Below are 20899 nucleotides of genomic sequence, written 5' to 3' on the forward strand. Positions count from 1 at the left end.
TGAAATGATGAATCACAATTCCATTTTAAGCTTCAAAATTTTGTTTGGTCGGTATAAGTTAATTTTGTAAAATTATTATTAAAGTTAATTTTTTAAAATTATTATTATTTTTTTGTCAACACTATTATTTCAAAATAAAATATGTCAACACTGTAACCTATTAGGAAGCAAAAACAATAAACATTGGCCTACACTTGGGCTCTGATAAATTTATTTAGTAAATTAGTAGTATATAGATTGGGCCTGGTGGGCCTTTTGTAACATGTGCCCAAGCAAGCATTATTTTGACGTGAGCCTGGTTTAATGAAGTTTTATACCCCTTATTTATCAAGTTAATACGGAGTAAGCATAATACTAAAATAGGAATATATGACAAAATTATGTATCGATTGATGTAATGTTTGCCTATGCTTCTACTACCCTTATAGATTTTACGGTCCAGTTTAAATCAATAGACGTAGTATAAACTTTTTTGATACTAGTTGCATTGATGTATGAAGGATTTGAAATGAACAGATGTTAAACTAAAATTAGTCAAATACTCTTAGAATTTTTATAATTTCAACAGAGAGAAAAATGATGACATGCTTTAGAGTACAATCCAATTATAATCTCATTGAAATAGGAATTAAAAGATCCAAATGCACGTCAACCTATCAAAATCCGTTGAAATCATAGCAAGATTGCTAACATTATATTACTTAACATGAGCACATATAATTTTAAGTATTCACATAAGATGAAGACACAATACTGTAGTAGATTTATCATTTAATGAAAACTATATATAAGCTTAATTAAATTGGTCATAAATCATGATAAAATTAAAATGGAGTAACAACATACATAAGAATTTGAAACTTTTCATTACATATGAATCCAAATTGTCATTTCATTAGCTTATAATTAGCAAATCATTCATGTTAACCTTTAATAGCACACAAAAAGTGTAATTAGTGGTTCATAGCAAATCATAACCGGCTCTTAGTATGGTTGAAGGGGTATCCTTATTTCGAAAGTATTTATTTATACTTGTAATAAAATTGCAACAACAAAAAAAGAAAAAAAAAAGGAAAGAAAAAAGATATTTTATTATCAAGCAAATTAAATGACATTGGTGTTTTGCGGTGCATGATGTTATATTTCATGTTTGGACGGTCATGTAATTGCTTACAACAATGTTTTGATTGATCAAGGATTGTTATAAAAATACAATATGGTTCACTTTCATGGAACAATGTTATTGGTGGTCATAAGTTTATATTTTATCCCTATGTATGTGTTTTATATATGTATCATAACATTGATTAATGAAAAAAGATATTGAATAAATGTGTATGAGACTTAAAGTAAGAGTTTTTGAGGTCAAAGCATGTAAGGTACGGTCAAATGTTCGAGTATATTTAGTTTATGTATAAGGTTTACTCATGGTTAAAACCTATACTTTGTAATTAATTACTATGGAGTACTAAGTAGGCAGAATGCTTGAATGTAATAAGTTGTTTGTAACATTGAGATCACAAATTCGAATCTACCTAACTTAAATTACTGGGAGAGAGGATTCCTTTTCCCTCCTAAATACAAGGCCGTAAAATCTGTAACGATAGAAGTCTAGTCCATGGCTTGCATTGTTTGGTCATTTTTGTGTTTCTAAGGCTATAAATTATATTGGGTCTTGAGTTTAATACAAGGCCTGTAACTAAATTTGGATTCAATCGTGTTTCTACAAACCCAGCAGCACAATTTCCTTAACTGGATCCGTATATATCTCACATCTTTATGCATGTTTATACTATACATTCTTGTGTAGGTATTAGCTAGGTAGTAATCTATTGTAGGGGTTGTGATTCTTGTGAACTTGTGTTGCACTTTCTTAACAGATTCCCACTTCTTCCTTCAAAAAAAAAAAAAAAGAAGACATTTTTATGTACAGTCCAAAAATATGAGAATATTCACGGATACCATTATCCAAGAATATGCACATAGTCTACCGTCTAGTGATTGTACAATAAGTTAAAAAGTCATTTACCAACCAATAGTCCAAAATCATGCAAAATTGTACGGAGTACTATGTTATTTTTTATTACTCCGTGTATGTTACTTCTTAGTACATAGCATTTTGATAAAGACCAATCAATCTTAAACTTGCCTTTATCTATAATTGTACCCCTCCATTATATTTATATATTTTACTATGTTTTCGGGGTAATTTTGCATCCCTAGTTCTTCAATTTATAGTCATGTAGAAGAAGCAAATACTTTCTTGCATACCATCTTAGCTTCATATATTACTATGACATATATCTTGAATTATAACAAACCTAAAGACCCAAACCTAATTACATTAAAGGCTTGTTTAGTTAGAGCAATAATTTCTATTAAGAAGTTCCTCTATCATTTGCAATGCAACTTTCTCCTCTTCATCCAACACATGAACATGATCATGATCATGAATAATTCTACCAAATTTACGAATACTAGGAGAAGCTCCTCTTTCTTCTTGACCCTCTTGTTCTTTGTTACACTCTTCATGATCAATATCACCGAATGTGACCGTTTTGACCCATTTCGAATTAGGGCTTGGACCGGCTCGCTTTTGCCATACACCAATGTGGGAGTTCTCAGTGTCGAGCCTTAGACACGTTAGAGACGAGGATGGCACCTTGTTGGACTTGCAAAGCTTGGCATGAAGTGCTTGGGAAAACTTCTCATGTGTGTTAGAGGAAGATGATTTTAGGGAATTAGGGTTACTACTCTTGTAGTTGAGCTTATTATTATTATTGTAATTAAGCTCTTCTAATACATTTATATTTTGAGAAAGTGGAAAATTGGTCTTGGCATTTCTTCCACACATTAAAATTGCTGCTTGGTCATATGCTTTTGCTGCTGCTTCTGCTGTGTCAAATGTGCCTAGCCACACCCTCTTCTTACTTGATCATTGTATTGAGACACATGCAAGAAAAAAACAATGTTTATATGACAACTATCTTATAATAATGTAACAAAATTCAATAAAAATAAATTAAATTACATATCGACTGATTAATGAATCGTATTTGCATATTAATGAAAGATAGCTTTTAATCTAGAGGTACCAAAGTTGGCAAAGTCAATGTGGTTAATCTTTTACATTGAAAAGGTTCAACAATAAGATGAATAGATATGTATACCTACTACCGACAACAAAATCTCTTATTTTCTTATTCTAAAAAGTTAAAATACAATCTTACGAGAAGACAATCCTAACATTATTTGTATACTTATGTCTAAAAAATGTAACCTACCTAATTAAAGGAAACATATTCAATAACAAAGGAATTAATATTAGAGATGGAGGATCATTAACTAGCATTTTAGCAATATTGCACAAATTAAGAATGTATGTGCATGCGATAATTGAATTCCATATTTCATGATGAATGAGCTACGTTACAATAAATATATGTATAAAATGGTTAGTTAGCTTATACTCCGTAATAAAATTATGATATAATTTCGTGAGGAGGATATCTTAATATATTACGAATATACTTAGAACGAAATTTAATTTAGGCTTACAGTAAAGGATGACGAATCTCAGATACCCAAGATCCCCATTGTCGTTGCCTAACGCCTCGAAATTTCTTGGAATGTACCATTATTGCTTTCGATTACTTCTTTTCTATACTTTGATGGAGAAAATTCATAGAGAAATACATAAAGAAGAGTGAGAAAGAAATGTGAAGATAATGTTATAGGCATGTTTTAATTTTCGTGCTATATATATAAAATATGAGGCGTATAAATGTGCAAAGAGTCACTATGGACTGTCCCATTGTGACTTGGAGAGGGCCTAAACATATTAAGTTGGATAAGTTTATTTCCAGCTCAAATTTCATTATTTCATTATGATGAACGATTGTAGTATTGGTAGCACAGTTGTAATAGAAAGGGAGATACTCAAACATCCTTAAATGAAATCTTATGTAGCTAGCTACATGTACAACAAAATAATACATGTACGTAAATATTTCAGTCTTTAAATAATTACAACACGTGTCTTTGAAAAAAGTTTTAGGATATATAGACGATTTAAGATTTGTAACAAACTCAATAATGTTGGTAATTAACTTTAATTCGCCGGTATGTAGGCTTGAAAAAGGGTTCATCGTCTCATTGATCTTGTGTACAATCAGCTGAGTGTGAGGTACATCATGGTGAACACTACGAATCACTTAAAAATTACCCAATTGTGGCTAGAATTGTACTATTATGTGAATTATACTGGAAAGACCGAAAGATCGTATCTTTTACCTTTAATTTGTACAGTACAAGCTCAATCTTGTCCTTTTTACTTTTGTTTACACTACATCTTATTCATTGATATTAAAAAGCGTAAATATCAAGCAACATCTACGTTTCAAATATTTTAGGATTAAGGAAGTAGCTATCATGAATTAGAAATAATATATATACGTATTACTATATCGAAGTATTATAAACTCCGTATACTCTCAATTATGAAATATAGTGCCAATTAATTTGTTGTCGTCGGCAATACTTATACCGTAGAGATTTTATAGAATGATTTAAGCCAATTTGTTACATTACAAACCAGACATATTATAGGTGCAAACTTTATGGATGAATTTGAGCAAATGTCCCATCTTGATACTTATTAGCATTGTCAGTGTACAATTCCATGAAACAAATTTATTGTTAAAGAAAAAGATAGTTTTTTGTTCATATGTATGGCAGTATATATCAATCGTTTTTCAATTTAAGCCATATATTCTTGTCTCACCGCAAAAAGATAGTTGTAAAAATTCTTATCTGTCGTGTCCACCAATAAAATTGTATGTAAATCTCATGTGAATGCCAATATATGAAATAAATTTCGCAATCAAATTGGATATAATATATATCTCTTCTGATTTATATCCACATCTTATATAGAGGGTGGAGTAATATAAGAATCAGCAATAACTGAAGATGATGTATATTCATGTATACATTATTCAATTCGATCTTCATGAATTGGTACATGAATTTTCTTGTAAAATTACATAAAAAGTAAGTAAATCTTTGATAATCTAAGTAAATATTGTTCTTATAGTCATTCTCTAGCAGTAGCTTATAACACACATGCCACCAAGTACAATTAATTGATCCTGTCAAAAAAAAAAAAAAAAAAAAATAAATAAATAAATTAATTGATACATGTAGTCAGAAAGTGGCCAATCTGCACAAAAATCCCTTCAAGAATGGCAAAAGCATGCAAATCCCAACTCCTTTAATTTTGTTTGAGAGAGATATCATAGGGCTCCTTAAATCACAAATTGAATGTGGCATATTATAGTAATTTCATTAGTTATTATTTCTTCCATACATCTAGAATTATACTCGTATTTTATACGAAGTACTTTGTATTCTTTATAAAAGGCTCTTTATAATAGATGGATGTTTGAAATAATAATAGATGGATTTATAGTTTTATCCATAAATATCAAGAGATCTAACGTTAACTGATACTTGTATATAATACAAAGAATGTTATTTGACAACATTTTCAAATTCCATAGAGATTACATAACATAGAGTAATTAGAGCACCCATAATGGTGGGCATTATTTTTGCTCATGGGCATTTTGGTGGGCAAGCATGTGAAAAATTGGGTTACAATGGTGGGCTAAGTATTAGTTGCCCATGGGCATGTGTTAAAATGCCCAAGACTTGGGCAGAAATTGGTTGAACAGTTAGATGGTGGGCCCCACATATTGCTGATTTAAATAAAAAAAAATCGGTGGAGGCAGCATCAAAACGATGCGTTTAATGTTGCACCGATGAAGAAGCGAGATCAAAACGCAGCGTTTTGATCTGGGCTTTATGGAGAAAAAAAAAAAGAAAAAAAAAAGTGGACTGACACGCGTCAGTCAATGGACGAATGCTGGAGCGCCACGTGGCAGGTGCAGGAAGCTGGCCAATAGGAAAATTGTAGCGGTTTCCAACGGTAATAATGTTTGTAATGTAATTTCTGAAATAAATTTTTATTAAAAAAAAAAAAAAATACCAACGGTCATAAAATTTAAATCTCTATAAATAGACATGCATTTTGGTATATTTTGGTATAATTTCAGAAATACCATAAATCCTCCATATTCTTTATTTTTCTAAATATTCCGAAATTAGAAAAAGATTTTTGTTGTATTTCACCGATTTTCAGGTAAATAATTATTATGCATGACGTTTCAAATGTAATCGGTTTATAGTACTGTACCGCTTTTTAAAATAAATAAAAACATTTACGAAATTTTTAGCGTTTTGTTACAATTATTTCATCTAACGTACATAAGTTAACGACATATTTTACCGATAAAAACGACACAAATAAAAAAAATAAGTTACACAAATTTAGAGTAGTTTTTATTTATTTGGAGTAATATTGTTAAAATATAAATGAAATTAATAAATAAAGAAGTGTTGTGTAGGAGAGAGAAAGTAATGGTGGGGTATTAAAAAAGTAAGAGAGAGAGTGGTGGGCAAACATTATTTTTGCTCACCATTGAGAGAGAAATTGTGAAAAAAAATTGTCTATGGACAAACTGATTTGTTGAGAGAGAAAGTGGGTAGAGAGATATTGGGCGAGCATTATTTTTGTCCACCATTGGAAGTGGTCTTATATGGAGTTAATTAATGTTCTTTGAGAGAACTTGCTTTTGTCTAAGAGCTCGTATTATAAACCTTGAACTTGTAGCTCGTATTAAATTTGAATCCTACGTATATATAGTAGAAATTACGTATGTTGCTATCTTCAAACACTGGTGATGATATAAGAAGTGAAATTAATTACAAAGAAAAATAGGTCAATAATTATCAAGTTCACATACTATGTATAAGAATAATAGGATTACAACAAGTAGCATTGTATAAGAATAATAGGATTACAACAAGTAGCATATAATGAGTTGTTACATGCTTATTGTAAAGTAAAGCATGTATTGTACACATTTAAATGGACGTTTTTCCAAACTAAGTCTTATTTAACTAAGCTTTTAAGGTAAAATGTTGTCTCGAACAGCGTTTTATAACCTGAATTTATTTTAAAAAAATTCAAAGTGTAAAAAAATTCGCAATTTTCAATTTATTTTTTTTTTAAAAAAAATATTAATTAGTCAGCGTTTTTAGGATAAGGTTTTTTTTTTAGAAATTAATAATTTTTAAAAAAAAAAAAAATTGGAAAGAAGAGAGAGAAAAGGAAGGAGACCTGTGAAGGAAGAGAGAGAAAGGAAGGAGGATGGAGGGACGCAATAGCATTAGAGTAGGAGACGAAGACGAAAGTAGTCATACCAGTATTCATAGCTTGTTTGTTGATAATCATGAGTCTAACTTGGCAAAATTCCGCCATTAACATTCCTATGTAAGGAGCTGCTTCACTCTCCATCTCTTCTATCTTAGAAAAAAAAAAAACTTATCCTAAAATGCTTATTCAGTCAGCGTTTTTAGGATAATTTTTTTTTTAATTGTTAATTTCTGATTTTATTAAAATAAAGACAGCGTTTTTAGTGTAATTTTTTTTATTTTAAAATTAAAAATTACGATTTTTTTTAAAAAAAGTCAACATACTTTTTTTAAAATCCAGGTTATAAAACGCTGCCCGACCATGTAGCTTAGTTTGGTAAATACTTTTGCCACGAATCTATTTTGCAAAATACTTTGCAAATAGGGCTTAGTTTGGGAAAACGTCCCATTTAAATCTTATAATCTATAAAACAACTTGAGGAGTGGATGATCAACTAGCTTAATTAGTTAAAGTAAGGGTGATATTCAAAACTTTAAATTAAATTCCATCTACATCATTGCTTTTGTAACTTTCTCTACAAAAAAAAAAAATCGCAAAATATTTGTGATATAAATTGACTAAATTACCCTTATATAGGAGGATTTATTTCCTCTTTGGGACACATTTCTGTTAACCTTGACCCCTCCTAGGCTCCTACCATTCAACGATACCTATAAGTCTATAACAGAAAAACCTACCTTTCTTCAGAGAACCACTGAGTCAACAACCGAGTCATGGATTGCAAAAAAGCCAAAGAACCCATCTTTCTCTCTCCTCTTTCATACCCACAAACTCCATTTTCGTCCAACTCAGTCCCAAAACTGAGTCACCAAACCCATGCTTAGAAAAAAGCTTAATCTCTCCGAGTCACCTCGTAATGTGTTATCAGACCATCCTGGAACCTCAGGGTCCGAACCCGGGTTAGATTTGGGTGAGGAGCTCGAAATATTGCACCCTCTTGGGTTCGGATGGTCCAATGAAGATTCAATTGAACCAATTGAGGAGGAATGGGAAGTGGTTAGGGTTCGAACCCGGGTTCATCAAGATGGGTTTAATCCCAATTTGAGGAATTTTGGGGAAGAGGATGAAAAAAGGTCTGATCTTGAGTATGAGGTAAAGAAATGACAATTAGGATTTTCTGAATTTTTTTTGTTGGTTTCTGTTGAATTTTTTTGTAATATTGAAGAATTCTTGCTGCATTTTGTTGTTTAATTTGGTATGAGGGGTTGGTTTTGTAGTTTTTCTATGAGTGGTTTTTATCATTTTTTTTCTTTTTAATGAGCACAAGGCATTACAAATAACAAATTACAAATTTTCAATGGAGGAGGGGAGGGGAGATTCGAACCTGTGAAATATCGTACACGTGCGTCTTTGCCACTAGGCCAAGACCTCATCTATGCTATATATATATTAAGAGGCGTTTCTAAACAAACTTATATGTCACGTGGCGCCCTCCTCAGTTCCTAAGCAAGCCTAAATGTCACGTAGCGTGCTTAAAAATGTGAACTGTATAAGATTTGAAAATTGAAGTCTATCACCACATTAGATGTCATTTTACCGAAATTAAATGAAAATAAAGATTTCAATCATGGAATTAATGCAGTAACTCGGGGCATCACCCGGGCTTAAAAACTAGTTGATATTATTATATCATGTATTGTTTGTTAAAGGGGTTTTCAGGTGTAATGAAATGAACATGTAGCCGGGAGCATGACGTGCAACCGGGTGTAGGATCTTGATTGTGAATTTATAATCTTGATTGGTTTTGTTACATTTGAGTAATGTTGAAGGCTTAGTTCAATTTGTAAGTTGAATCACAAATGGGTTGATTTTGGGTTTTGCTTGAAGTATTTTGTTTTCCTGAATTGCTTTGGTTGAATGATTGAGGTTTCGTTATGTTTGATGGATAGTTGATTCAAGAGGAGATAAATTTGGAAAAGTTGCAAAGAATTGCTAGTACTGGGATACCAAATGGTGGAAGTCTTCGTGCAACTACTTGGAAGGTTAGTGTTTTTGAAATGCCACTGAGAGTGCTCGCACGATAGGCTAATTTAATTGAGCTTAAAGCAAACAAGCTCTTATTTTAATGGTAGGTATAACTTCTAAGTATGTTGTTTGCTGCTTGAGCAGTTCCATATACAAGTATATTTTGGTTGTTCTTGTTTAAGCAACAAGCATTGGTAGTTTGAACTCACTTACCTCTCTATAGTGTCATGGAAGATAAGAACGCATTTAGTAAGAGAAAATCACCGGATGTGCTTTTGCTTATAATAGTTCTGAAGACATAGATACCTACTTATCAATCATTAGACATAACTTGAATTTACCTTCTCATGTTACTTTTGAGTTATGACTTCTTAATAGACAGACTAAGGGGTTCGGTTGTATACATGTAAGATGTAACATTTTGAACTCCATAGGCACATGTTAAGGGCATCAGACATGGTGGACTGCTGTTGTAATTAAATTAAATTTTGGCATTGGACTGGATAGTTTAAACTATCTTAAAGTACGTTAGTTTATATGCTTGACATCTGCAACAAGCCAACAAGGATAATTCTGAATAGTGTTTTTTGGTGTTGATTGGTTGGTTCTTCGATAAGGTTGAATAAGTTATAACTGACAAAATGTGGAGTTTCTTGTTAGAACTTCTTTACCATTTTTTTTTTTGGGTCTAAACTGAGTTTCTAATAACTGGCAATGAGCTTTATTTTTTTGTGTTTTTGGTAATTCTTGTGATGTAAGCGTCATAAGCCCTCATACTGTAATCTGTTGCTAGCAGCTTCTCTTGGGTTATCTACCTCCCTCCAGAGGTTCATGGCAGAAAGTGTTGAGTGAGAATCGTGTAAAATATACAAAGCTCAAAGAAGAATATTTGCTAAGTCCTGTAAGATCAGAATTTTAACTTTGTTGAAAGTTGAAATATTGCAAGATTATATCAAGAAACTTAATTTTGCGGCATTGTTGTAATAACCTAACAATTTTGTTTTATGTAGACAGTTACAACTTTCAAGTGGAGAAGAAACTTCAAGTTCAGGTGAGCATGGTGATGGGCTACTTAGACGGCATGATGTATCTGATGATGATCATCCACTAAGCCTTGGTGAAACTAGTGCCTGGCAAAAATATTTTGAGGTATCTTTCCTTCTTAAACTAGAAACCATGATACTTATTCTTGGCCGTAATACTTTATGATTTCAACAACTTGTATGCTTTCAGTTCACAGAGATTGCAGAGCAAATTGACCGTGATCTGCAACGTACACACCCAGATTTGAAGTTTTTTACATCATCAAGCCTGAAAAAGAAGGTATGAGCCACACCCTCCTCTTTTCTTTTGATTTTAGAAAACCACGTCATGAACCATGATTGCAAGTACCACATATGTTTGGGTGTATTTGTGCCAATAACACTTCTTTTATGCTAATTTGTTTATGTTAACTCAGGAGTCAATGAGGAATATACTTCTTTTATTCGCTAAGCTCAATCCTACAACTCTTTATGTCCAAGGGATGAATGAGATTTTGGCACCAATATACTATGTATTTAGTACTGATCCTGTCGAGTAAAATGCTGTAAGAATGTGTTTACTTTTCTTTATATATAGATGTGTATTTAACATTGTTTGATGCAAAGTGGGAGACCCTTTTACCCTTCTCATTAGCTTTACTTTTTAAGCATTGAGCTTGTATTTAGCTTCTCTCGATGACTATTCTAGATTTCAAGGCATGGTGAAGGTTCCCAGTGACATAAGCTATTAAGTCTTTGTATGACACCAATTTTTTGGTCTACCACCTTGGACAAAGTCCTCAAGTTATTGTTAAGACTTAAGAGACTCGTCCTGAATATTTTCCAACAAAGTAGAGTCGTACAGAGAAATCTCCTTTACTATTGAGCAGCTTTCCAGGGTCTGACATATCAAGTTTGGGCCTTATGTAATATCATATAACTAATATATAAAACTAAACTTTTAGCCAGGTCACGAGATAGCGACACTTGGCATTCCAACTTTTCGCCAAGTGTCGCGCCACGTAGGCGACAATTAATTATTAATATGACATGTAGGATTTATTTGAATATATTATTAGTAGAATAGGATAAAAAAAAGTTGGATAGATTTAGTAGAATAAAAAAGTTATTTTAGTGTTTTATTTTCAATAAAATTTGGATGATTTAGTAGGATAAAAAAGTTGGTTTAGAGTTTTATTTTCAATAAAACTTTTGGTTTAGAATTTTATTTTCAATAAAAATACCAATATTCCTATACAAATGACGGATACAGAGAGTTACAAAACGAAAAAATAAAAAATCAAAGAGACCTGTTATTATATATAATTGTTCTATTAAGTTTTAACATGCGACCACCCTTTCCTTAGATGTTCAGAGAAAATGAAAAGAGATCACAGCTTTAGACAACCGTTTTTTTTGTTGTACATTATTAGTTCTAATTTTTTTAGATTGTCAATTGATTATTAATCCATAAAATACCCATAAACGGACAAGTATGATTGTTAAGTAATTATTAATCCATGAGTAAAAAATTCAAATAACATATATATTTTTGATAATAAGTTTTATTTTAAAATTCAATAAATACAAAACTAGTGTAGTAATAAAATTGGACTGATAATGGTCTAAATAGACCCAATTTCTTAGGGTAAAAAGCCAATTAAATCTACTTTGAATCCAGAAGAAATATCAAAGGAAGTTGTGGGAAACCTTTTTGCACTTACTTATTGGCTATCAATCTACAGAGGACATGAAACAGGGAATTTTCTTGCCTGCAAATACCATGCTTGGAAGATTCTTCCTGAAAATTGATTAGGATTTTATACAAGCCTGCAAGGGTAATCCTTGTGCAAAGGCTTATGCCAAATGTAATAGCCATGAAAGCGTCCATAATTAAACATTGGGATCAGGAATTCAACATTTGTGTGCCATTAATAGATATTAGGTTAGTATTGGCCGACGAGTGTTAGCCAGATTTATGGGCTTGACAGTAAAATGTGGACAGTTCAGATGGGAACATATATATATGTGGTGTTTTTGAACTGGGATTCGTTGACTAGGATCTGTTATTGTGTAGGTATTGTTGTGTGATTCTTGATATAAGTGCGACAAATTTTTTGTATCCCCATAGTACTGGGATTAGTCGACTAGGCTCTGTAATTATGTAGATTTTTGCTGTCTAATTCCTGATATGATTGTGACAATTATTTTGTAGCCTCATCCTTACAATCTCCTCCTTGTTAGTGATTTGCATTTCTACCTATCTTAGTTGACATAAGTCGATTACTGTTGAAACTTGAAATGTCAAAAGGGTGAGACATTAGACCAGTATCATTATTTATTAGAAGGGGTTTGGCTACTCCTTTATTAAGATTGGATATGATAGGGCTTAAACTCTATTTGCCATAATAGGTAAAAAAAGACCTTATAAGTATAAAAGTTTAAGGACAGATATACATCTATTCGGGTCATTTTGAATTCTTTTCATGAATGAATGACTAATGTGTTTTTTCTTTTATCTCTTCATTGTCTTTCTGTTTTCCGGTGAAGCTCACATTTTTCTGAGTTGATATCATGTTGTGCAGGCCAATGCGGAAGCTGATAGTTTCGGTTGCTTTGTTCGACTATTGAGTGATTCAGTGGATCACTTTTGCCAACAGCTGGACAATAATAGCTCTGTAGGAATCCACTCGACCCTATCAAGACTCCAAGAGATGCTAAAAGTCAATGATGAAGAGCTCTGGCAGCATCTTGAATTTACGACCAAGGTATGTCAGTATGATAGATAACAAGTAATACAGAAGCAAGAATTTGTTTTCTGTGAGGAAATCCAGAGCTATATTTTCCTGTATTTGTGTCGAGTAACCATTTTATATTAAATTTTAGCTTTTGATTGTGCAGGTTAATCCACAATTTTATGCATTCAGATGGATCACACTGCTATTGACTCAGGAATTTCAATTCAATACCATTTTGAGAATATGGGACTCACTTTTAAGTCATCCTTCCGGTGTTCAGGTGTGTAGTCTCTCTTTCTAATTTCAATTTCAAGGACTGTTTGGTATACTTGCCAAAGATGAAATTTCATCCCAGTAACCCTTGGTTGGGATATCTGCTCTTCCTATAAACATCATAATCATTTGAAATTTTCTGAATTGATCATCTTCTCTGACAAAAGCTATGTATCTACATTGGGTGTTAGTGCTGCGACCAAAGGGTAATAAATCCAAGTTTGGAGAAAAATTTAGGGGCATAATAAAGAGACCGTTGAAAGGGGAGGTGTTGGTGGGGGGGGGGGGGGGGGGGGTATGGGTTTATATATACTCTCCCAAGACCACGTGCAACCAAACTTAACTAGAATGCTGCTTCCTTTTCACCCAGGACATGCTTCTGCGCGTATGTTGTGCAATGCTTATACACATAAAGAGTACATTGCTAAATGGAGATTTTGCAGCCAACTTATATCTTCTACAACACTATCCCAAAGTTGACATCGAACTTCTTCTTCAGGAAGCACAAGACATCATTCCTGACACCTCTACCCACCGTGTTTCTGTAGATTAATTACCTTGTAAACATGGTAAACAGCTTCAGCTGCTGCTTGAATTCCTTTTTTGATCAGACAGACATCAGCTGAGCACATTTTCAAAAGATAGCAGTGATTTCTCCTGCATGATAAGCTTTCATTTTCTTTCATCTTTTTTATATGTTGTGGATTGTATCTAAATATGTAATAGAGGCAGACCTAGAGATATTAGTCATTTTAACTCTAGGTTAGCTTGAGCCCACTTCTTACTTTCTAAGACTGGTTAGAGGCAATTCAAGGTGAAATAGCTTGAGCTCATTTCTTCCCGCCTGCCACCTGTTAACCCAATCTTTCTAAGCAAGTTCATAAAGAAATAAGTAGACCATTATAGTGGCCTGTTTAATGCTCACACGAGTAATATCGATCCATAACCTGCCCAGCCTAGCTGCAGCGTAATTCGGTCCCCAATCTCAAACCACCATCTTCGCCTGCCTTGTGACCTGGCTTAACCCATCTAGACCAGCCAAGTCGCCTTTACAACTTGTCTTTCTTTATGTTAAAATGCACAAGTCAGTGAGTCCAATAATGAAATTTTCTCAACCAATTCTTCCTAATTCTCTGCATAGGTGTAAGGTAATACATCCAAATGCAAAGTATTTCAAGTTTGCAACTGCCCTAGTGACATATACCAAAAAAAAAATTAAAAAAAAAACAAAAAAAAAAAAAAAAACATTATTATTTTTGTATCCAAGCATCCAAATGTGTACGTGTGAGAATCTTAAGTGATGGGATTAATTTTATTTTTTCTTAGTGGTTACTTGATGCAATGCTCACTCATTGATTGATTCATCATCTGTCATGACGATCAAATATACAATCAGAAAAATGATATGGAGTAGTATCAAAAATGGAAACAATAAGTCAAATCAACATACAAAGCAATTAATTAAACTAATAAACGTATAATTTTGCTATGTATTTCTAAATTAATACTTTATTCAAGTAATGTATATGCTTAATGCTTCAAATGATCATATTTTAACTTGGTACTTTGTATAGACACAAAAATTCAGAGCCATAGGATTCCTAAACATCCCTGATTTTCTCCAAGTGACTTTTGTTGTCTTCTTGAAAATCTGTTTCGTCTTACTTGTATGGTTGAAAATCCTTTTTGTATGAACATACTCTTTTACTTTGCTTTGCTTTTTCCAAAAGTGGGGATTGGTGGGTCCCTACCATTTTATTTATGTAACTTTGTTGGACTAATTACTACGAGTACTTTCAATAGATAAATGATTACTTCATTACCATCCTATTAATGTACCGATTAATACTAGTAAATAGTACACTAATTAATATGATCGTCTCTATTCATAATCCATTAATCCGTATGTTGTAAAATTAGAGTACTGTGTATATTCCAATGGTTTTGTTTTGACTCCGTTGTACTCACCTAACATTTTACATAATGCACAATAAAGTCGGTAAACTTAATGATATTTGTATAAGATAAAGATTGATTAGTTTAGGAAAAAAAAAAACATAAGAAATAATAAGTTTAAAATAGATAATCCTTCAAAAAAAAAAATTATAATAGATAAATTCACGACAAATAAAATAAGAGAGATGATATTAAAGTAAAAAGAACCTACATTCCTCTCTTTTGTTACCAAATCTTCATTTCTTTCATACGGAATAAAAAGCTAGTTATACTAATATGCTTTTCTTCTAGAACTAATCTTGTAATCTTTGTACTCTTTTCATCTTTATTTATACTTCTAGAATATTAACATGAATTTTTTTTTTGACAAGAACATGAACTTTATTCAAAGTAGTGTAACTATAATTCTCCACATATAATGTCATTAAGTAGCGAATTATCATTACATCAAAGAAAAAAAAACTTAAAAAATGAGGTTAAATATCTTTTTCACGAATGGTGGGTCCAAAGTGTCCCCACGCGTTCCCCGTTTATGGGCCAGTTTTCATCCACAAGCATATCCCATAAACTAAACAGTCAATCAACCAATCAAAATATTACATATAATCAATGCCAATAATATAATTCAATCCCAATTTTGAAAAAACCATAAGATATCCAAGTTGATATTATAATCCTCTTCTATACTCACTAATCTCCAATTATCCCTGCAATACTTTTTCTTCATTTATATGAAAAAAAAATGCATACTTTATAAATTATATGATCAACTTTCATCTTTTATTAATCTCTTAAATATATAGTATTATTTTGGTTTATATTCAGTCTTTTTCTTTAACATTCTGAAGTTCAGAAAGACAGAAATCTTTCTTGTAATTCTGTTCATTTTCCAGAATTTCAGAGATTACTATTGGTTTGATTCAGGTAAAAATAAAATCATATAGATATAGTATATAATTAATGTGATAAATTTGCTACAAAATGTTGTTATTATTGCTTAATAATGACGTTTTCTTATTTTATACAATTATTTATGGTTTAGATTGATTGATATAATATGGCGAAGATACTATTACATGGTGTTCTTCATGTTACCATTTACGAGGCGACTCGATTGTTTGGTGGTGGTGGTGGCAGATTTCTCCACAAAGTATGTGCATACCTTGAATAGTTGAATCTGCATATATTTCATAATTTGAGTTATTAGTGCTAATCACGTTTAATTAAGTTATGAAATGTTTAATTATAATAGTAGTTTTGGAAGTTGCAATGGAATTTTATCAGATTAAACTCAGCTGATTTTTAGCAGTTCTGCTATTATTTTGTGGCTCATATTTGGACTGTTGCTGTCTTTTCTTTGCTTGATCTAAAAGATTTGTCGGTGACATACAAAAAAAATTCATATTATTAATGCATATTTTGATGATGTAAACATATACGGTTAAAGTTATGTACAGTATATATGTTATTTTCTGAGGATCATTCATTTGAATATGCTTGATAATCTGTTAAGTGTACGAAATCCGAATCGGGTTCATCTGATCTGAATTGTGGAAGAAATAATTAAAAGAGTTCATTTGTTACAGAAATGTAGATTCTTAAAAATGAAGAGGGATATATATGATCAGATTAATAATTTCTTAACTTAATTTGTGAATTCTGGATCATTTGATTGATCATAGCTTGTTGCATATGTATAATAATGAAGCATTTGAACTTTAAATTTCTCTGAACTATGAAGCAGAAACTGATTTTTACTGTTGGGATATTGTAGTTTGCATCATTCATGTGAGGTGATCAAACAAATTTCTAGCAATAGGCAGAGGCATTTCGCCGCTAGAATTATAGTTGTATGATGAGATCGGTCTCACAACTTATTTTTGCTGCAATCAGCTGGTCTTGAGACGACTTGTTTTATTGTTGAGGAGTGACTCATGAGATAGAGATACTTCATACTACGTATTTGTTTGTTGAGACTTATTATGTAATATACTGTTAGCGTGAATTGAATAGACTTATTTCGCGTCTCACCCATAGACTCAGTCAAGATCAGTTAATCTGGAAGCTGTTTCAATCTCTAGAATGGCTTAGAAGTCACATCTTAGCTCTTAAAACAGAACTTTTTCCCTCTATAATCTTAGTATCTTATATGTGACCGGTCCTTTTCTGTTCTATTTCGTTTATTAGTGACATGTTGTGTGTGAATTGTTTGTTGCAGGTGGTAGAAGGCCTTGAAAATGTGATAGGAAAAGGTTCAGGGAGACTTTATGCCACAGTTGATATAGAAGGAGCAAGAGTTGGCCGGACAAAACTTATAGAAAACGATCCAAACCCCAGATGGTACGAACAATTCCACATCTACTGTGGCCATATGGCTTCAGATGTTGTCTTTACTTTGAAAGAAGACGAAGCCATAGGAGCAACCCTTCTTGGAAGAGCTTATCTCCCTGTTTCCGACATCTTAGGTGGAGATGAGGTCGATGTATGGCTTGATATCCTTGACAAGAATCGCAAACCCATACACAAAGGGGCTAAAGTCCATGTCAAGGTTCAATTCTTTGATGTCACTAGAGATTTGAATTGGGATAAAGGGATTAAAACACCCAAATTCCCTGGGGTACCCTACACTTATTTTACTCAAAGGAACCAATGCAAGGTTACCCTGTATCAAGATGCCCATGTTCCTGACAATTTTGTCCCTAGGATCCCTCTCGCGGGTGGGAACTATTATGAGCCACATCGTTGTTGGGAAGACATCTTTGATGCTATTACTAATGCCAGGCATTTGATTTACATAGCAGGTTGGTCAGTTTACACTTCGATCACCTTAATAAGGGATACTAGGAGGCCAAAACCGGGTGGAGATATGACCTTAGGCGAGCTCCTTAAGAAGAAAGCAATGGAAGGGGTGAGAGTTTTGATGCTTGTTTGGGATGATAGGACTTCCGTAAAAGGGTTGAATGAGGACGGACTGATGGCCACCCACGATCAAGAGACAGCAAACTTTTTCTCAGGTACTGAAGTGCATTGTGTATTATGCCCTCGGAACCCTGATAATGGGAGGAGTTTCATTCAGAACATAGAGATTGGCACGATGTTCACCCACCACCAAAAGATTGTTGCTGTTGATACTTCATTGCCTAGTGGAAATCCTGATAAGAGAAGAATCATGAGCTTTGTTGGAGGTATAGATCTTTGTGATGGGCGCTATGACACTCAATTTCACTCTCTCTTTAGGACTCTTGCCACTGCACACCATGATGATTTCCATCAGGCCAACTTCAATGGTGCCTCGATCAATAAAGGTGGGCCTCGAGAGCCATGGCATGACATTCATTGCAAGCTAGAGGGGCCTGCTGCTTGGGATGTCCTCTATAATTTTGAGCAAAGATGGAGGAAGCAAGGTACTAAGGATCTTCTACTTGACCTTCGAGGAATGAACTCAACATTCATTCCTCCATCTCCTGTAACATACCCTAATGATCCGGAAACTTGGAATGTTCAAGTCTTTCGATCCATAGATGGTGGGGCTGCATTTTTCCCTGATAAACCTGAAGAGGCTGCAAAAGCAGGGCTTATAAGTGGAAAAGACAACATCATTGATCGAAGCATTCAGGATGCTTATATCAATGCTATACGAAGGGCAAAGAGGTTTATATACATCGAAAATCAGTACTTCCTAGGGAGTTCATTTGGTTGGAAAGCTACAGATATAACGCCTGCTGCTATTGAAGCCCTGAATCTCATCCCTAAAGAACTGTCCTTAAAGATTGTTAGTAAGATTGAAAAGGGAGAGAGGTTTACTGTGTATGTTGTCTTGCCTATGTGGCCGGAGGGTTTTCCTGAGAGCGGTTCTGTTCAGGCTATACTCGATTGGCAGAGGAGAACTATGGAAATGATGTATACTGATGTGATTCAGGCACTTCGAGCTCACGGGGTCCAAGCTAACCCCAGGGAGTACCTGTCATTCTTTTGTCTAGGTAATCGCGAAGTGAAGAAGCCTGGGGAATACGAGCCTTCAGAGAGTCCGGAACCTGATACTGATTATAGCCGAGCACAGGCTGCTCGAAGGTTCATGATCTATGTTCATGCTAAGATGATGATAGGTAACTCCTTACTCCAATATAACAGTCTCAAATTTCCAAATTCTACACTAACCAAGTTCCTAAATGCCAATCTTAGACTGAAATTTATACTACATTGAGGATAATTACATGAATAATCTCTAAATAATGCTCAAATGATGAATGTTAAAGAGACCTTAGCTTAATCTTATTAAATTTTGTCAAGAGACCTTAGCTTTAATTTGTACTTGTATTTAGTATAAGTTACTACGACGTATATGATAACTATTGATGATAATTGTGTTCTTGTGTTAGTTGATGACGAGTACATAATCGTTGGTTCTGCCAACATAAACGAGAGGTCAATGAATGGAGCCAGGGACTCAGAGATAGCTATGGGAGCGTACCAACCAAACCATATTGCCCGCAGAAATCAGCCAGCTAGAGGTCAAGTTCATGGCTTCAGGATGTCATTGTGGTATGAGCATTTAGGCAAGCTCGATGATGTGTTCCTCGAGCCAGAGAGTGTAGAATGTGTAAGGAAAGTGAACCAGACCGCGGATAAGTACTGGGATCTATACACTTCCGAGACCCTGGAACATGATCTTCCTGGACATTTGCTTACGTATCCTATCGCAATCACCGAAGAAGGAGAGGTTGTTGAGCTTCCTGGATGGCAGTGTTTCCCTGATACAAAAGCTAAAGTTCTTGGGGCTAAAGGTGAGCTTCCTCCAATCCTCACCACTTAACCAAGAGGCTTATGATATGATAAAACAAAGTATGTTTTACTTGTTTCTTACAGTATACTATTGTTGCAATGTAAAGTTTAGACAAGGGTTTATTTGTGGATATTTGGTGAGTTTTTTTATTTTTGTAATAAGGTAAGAAAAAGTAAAACATTAGGGATCTCTTCTCACGAGGAAAACTCCTAAATATATCCGATGATAATAGTACGTGTTGTGTTGTGTAAAATTAAGTTGGGTTTTGTATCTCTCCTATATATTGTTTTAAATAAATATTTTGTATGTGGTATAGACTATACAGGTAACTTACATTTGAGATTTTGAGGTGGTGGGATAATGTTGGGAATCTATGAATTTTACTCTTTCCTTTGGCTTAATATCTTCTTTTGGTATATTAAAATCTCAACTTGAAATTATACAAGTAATAGGTTTGATTAGATACCCCAAAAAAAAAAAAAAAAAAAAAAAAAAAAAAAAAGGAGCTCTTATTTGATGAAATTATTATTACAGTTTGATAGAAATTGAGTCTAATTCTACAAATAAGATAAAAACCATTAAAAATGAAAAGAAAAAAAAAATAACAATAACAAAGCGATTAACAGTAAATTAAAATTAATACGAAGTAATTTTTAAAATAACTAGCTCAACAAATTCTCCAATACATATAAAATACGGGTATGTATGATTCGTACCCGTATTTGATACGAAGTCAAGATGGCTATTGGCAACCAAGTGAATTACCCATATACATCATTAATATTGGGATTTGGGACCAACAAGAATATGGGCTTTGAATTGG

At 33.2% G+C, this 20899-nt stretch overlaps 4 protein-coding genes across 5 annotated transcripts; 3 read left to right on the plus strand and 1 right to left on the minus strand.

The window, feature by feature from the left end:
- Positions 1 to 1477: 1477 nt before the first annotated feature.
- Positions 1478 to 3712, minus strand: LOC110707647 (ethylene-responsive transcription factor WIN1-like). Its single transcript, XM_021885671.1, has 2 exons — positions 3559 to 3712; positions 1478 to 2930 (listed from the first exon to the last, which is right to left on the minus strand). Exons 1-2 carry the CDS (start codon positions 3636 to 3638, stop codon positions 2357 to 2359), a joined length of 654 nt encoding a protein of 217 aa, XP_021741363.1. The 5' UTR covers positions 3639 to 3712; the 3' UTR covers positions 1478 to 2356.
- Positions 3713 to 7620: 3908 nt separating this feature from the next.
- Positions 7621 to 15861, plus strand: LOC110707949 (TBC domain-containing protein C1952.17c-like). 2 transcript variants are annotated; one of them, XR_002508616.1, is made up of 9 exons: positions 7621 to 8431; positions 9229 to 9321; positions 10101 to 10205; positions 10319 to 10453; positions 10538 to 10627; positions 10764 to 10892; positions 12912 to 13094; positions 13228 to 13344; positions 13708 to 15861. XR_002508616.1 is itself a non-coding variant. In XM_021886035.1 (6 exons), the coding sequence occupies exons 1-6, from the start codon at positions 8156 to 8158 to the stop codon at positions 10884 to 10886; spliced, it is 822 nt and encodes a 273-aa protein (XP_021741727.1). In that variant the 5' UTR covers positions 7621 to 8155; the 3' UTR covers positions 10887 to 11260. The 2 variants fall into 2 exon arrangements, 1 of the variants encoding a protein (XP_021741727.1); XM_021886035.1 differs by lacking the exons at positions 12912 to 13094; positions 13228 to 13344; positions 13708 to 15861 and having other exon boundaries at positions 10764 to 11260.
- On the plus strand, positions 12204 to 13890 carry LOC110708142 (TBC1 domain family member 13-like). Its single transcript, XM_021886248.1, has 5 exons — positions 12204 to 12271; positions 12404 to 12482; positions 12912 to 13094; positions 13228 to 13344; positions 13708 to 13890. The coding sequence occupies exons 1-5, from the start codon at positions 12204 to 12206 to the stop codon at positions 13888 to 13890; spliced, it is 630 nt and encodes a 209-aa protein (XP_021741940.1).
- A 140-nt stretch (positions 15862 to 16001) lies between the features above and the next one.
- On the plus strand, positions 16002 to 20424 carry LOC110707948 (phospholipase D alpha 1-like). The gene is made up of 4 exons (XM_021886034.1): positions 16002 to 16217; positions 16336 to 16443; positions 17512 to 19399; positions 19673 to 20424. Exons 2-4 carry the CDS (start codon positions 16351 to 16353, stop codon positions 20104 to 20106), a joined length of 2415 nt encoding a protein of 804 aa, XP_021741726.1. The 5' UTR covers positions 16002 to 16217; positions 16336 to 16350; the 3' UTR covers positions 20107 to 20424.
- The last annotated feature ends 475 nt before the right edge of the window (positions 20425 to 20899 follow it).

This window comes from Chenopodium quinoa, unplaced genomic scaffold (genome assembly GCF_001683475.1).
Source record: "Chenopodium quinoa cultivar QQ74 unplaced genomic scaffold, ASM168347v1, whole genome shotgun sequence".
NCBI classification, from domain to species: domain Eukaryota; kingdom Viridiplantae; phylum Streptophyta; class Magnoliopsida; order Caryophyllales; family Amaranthaceae; genus Chenopodium; species Chenopodium quinoa.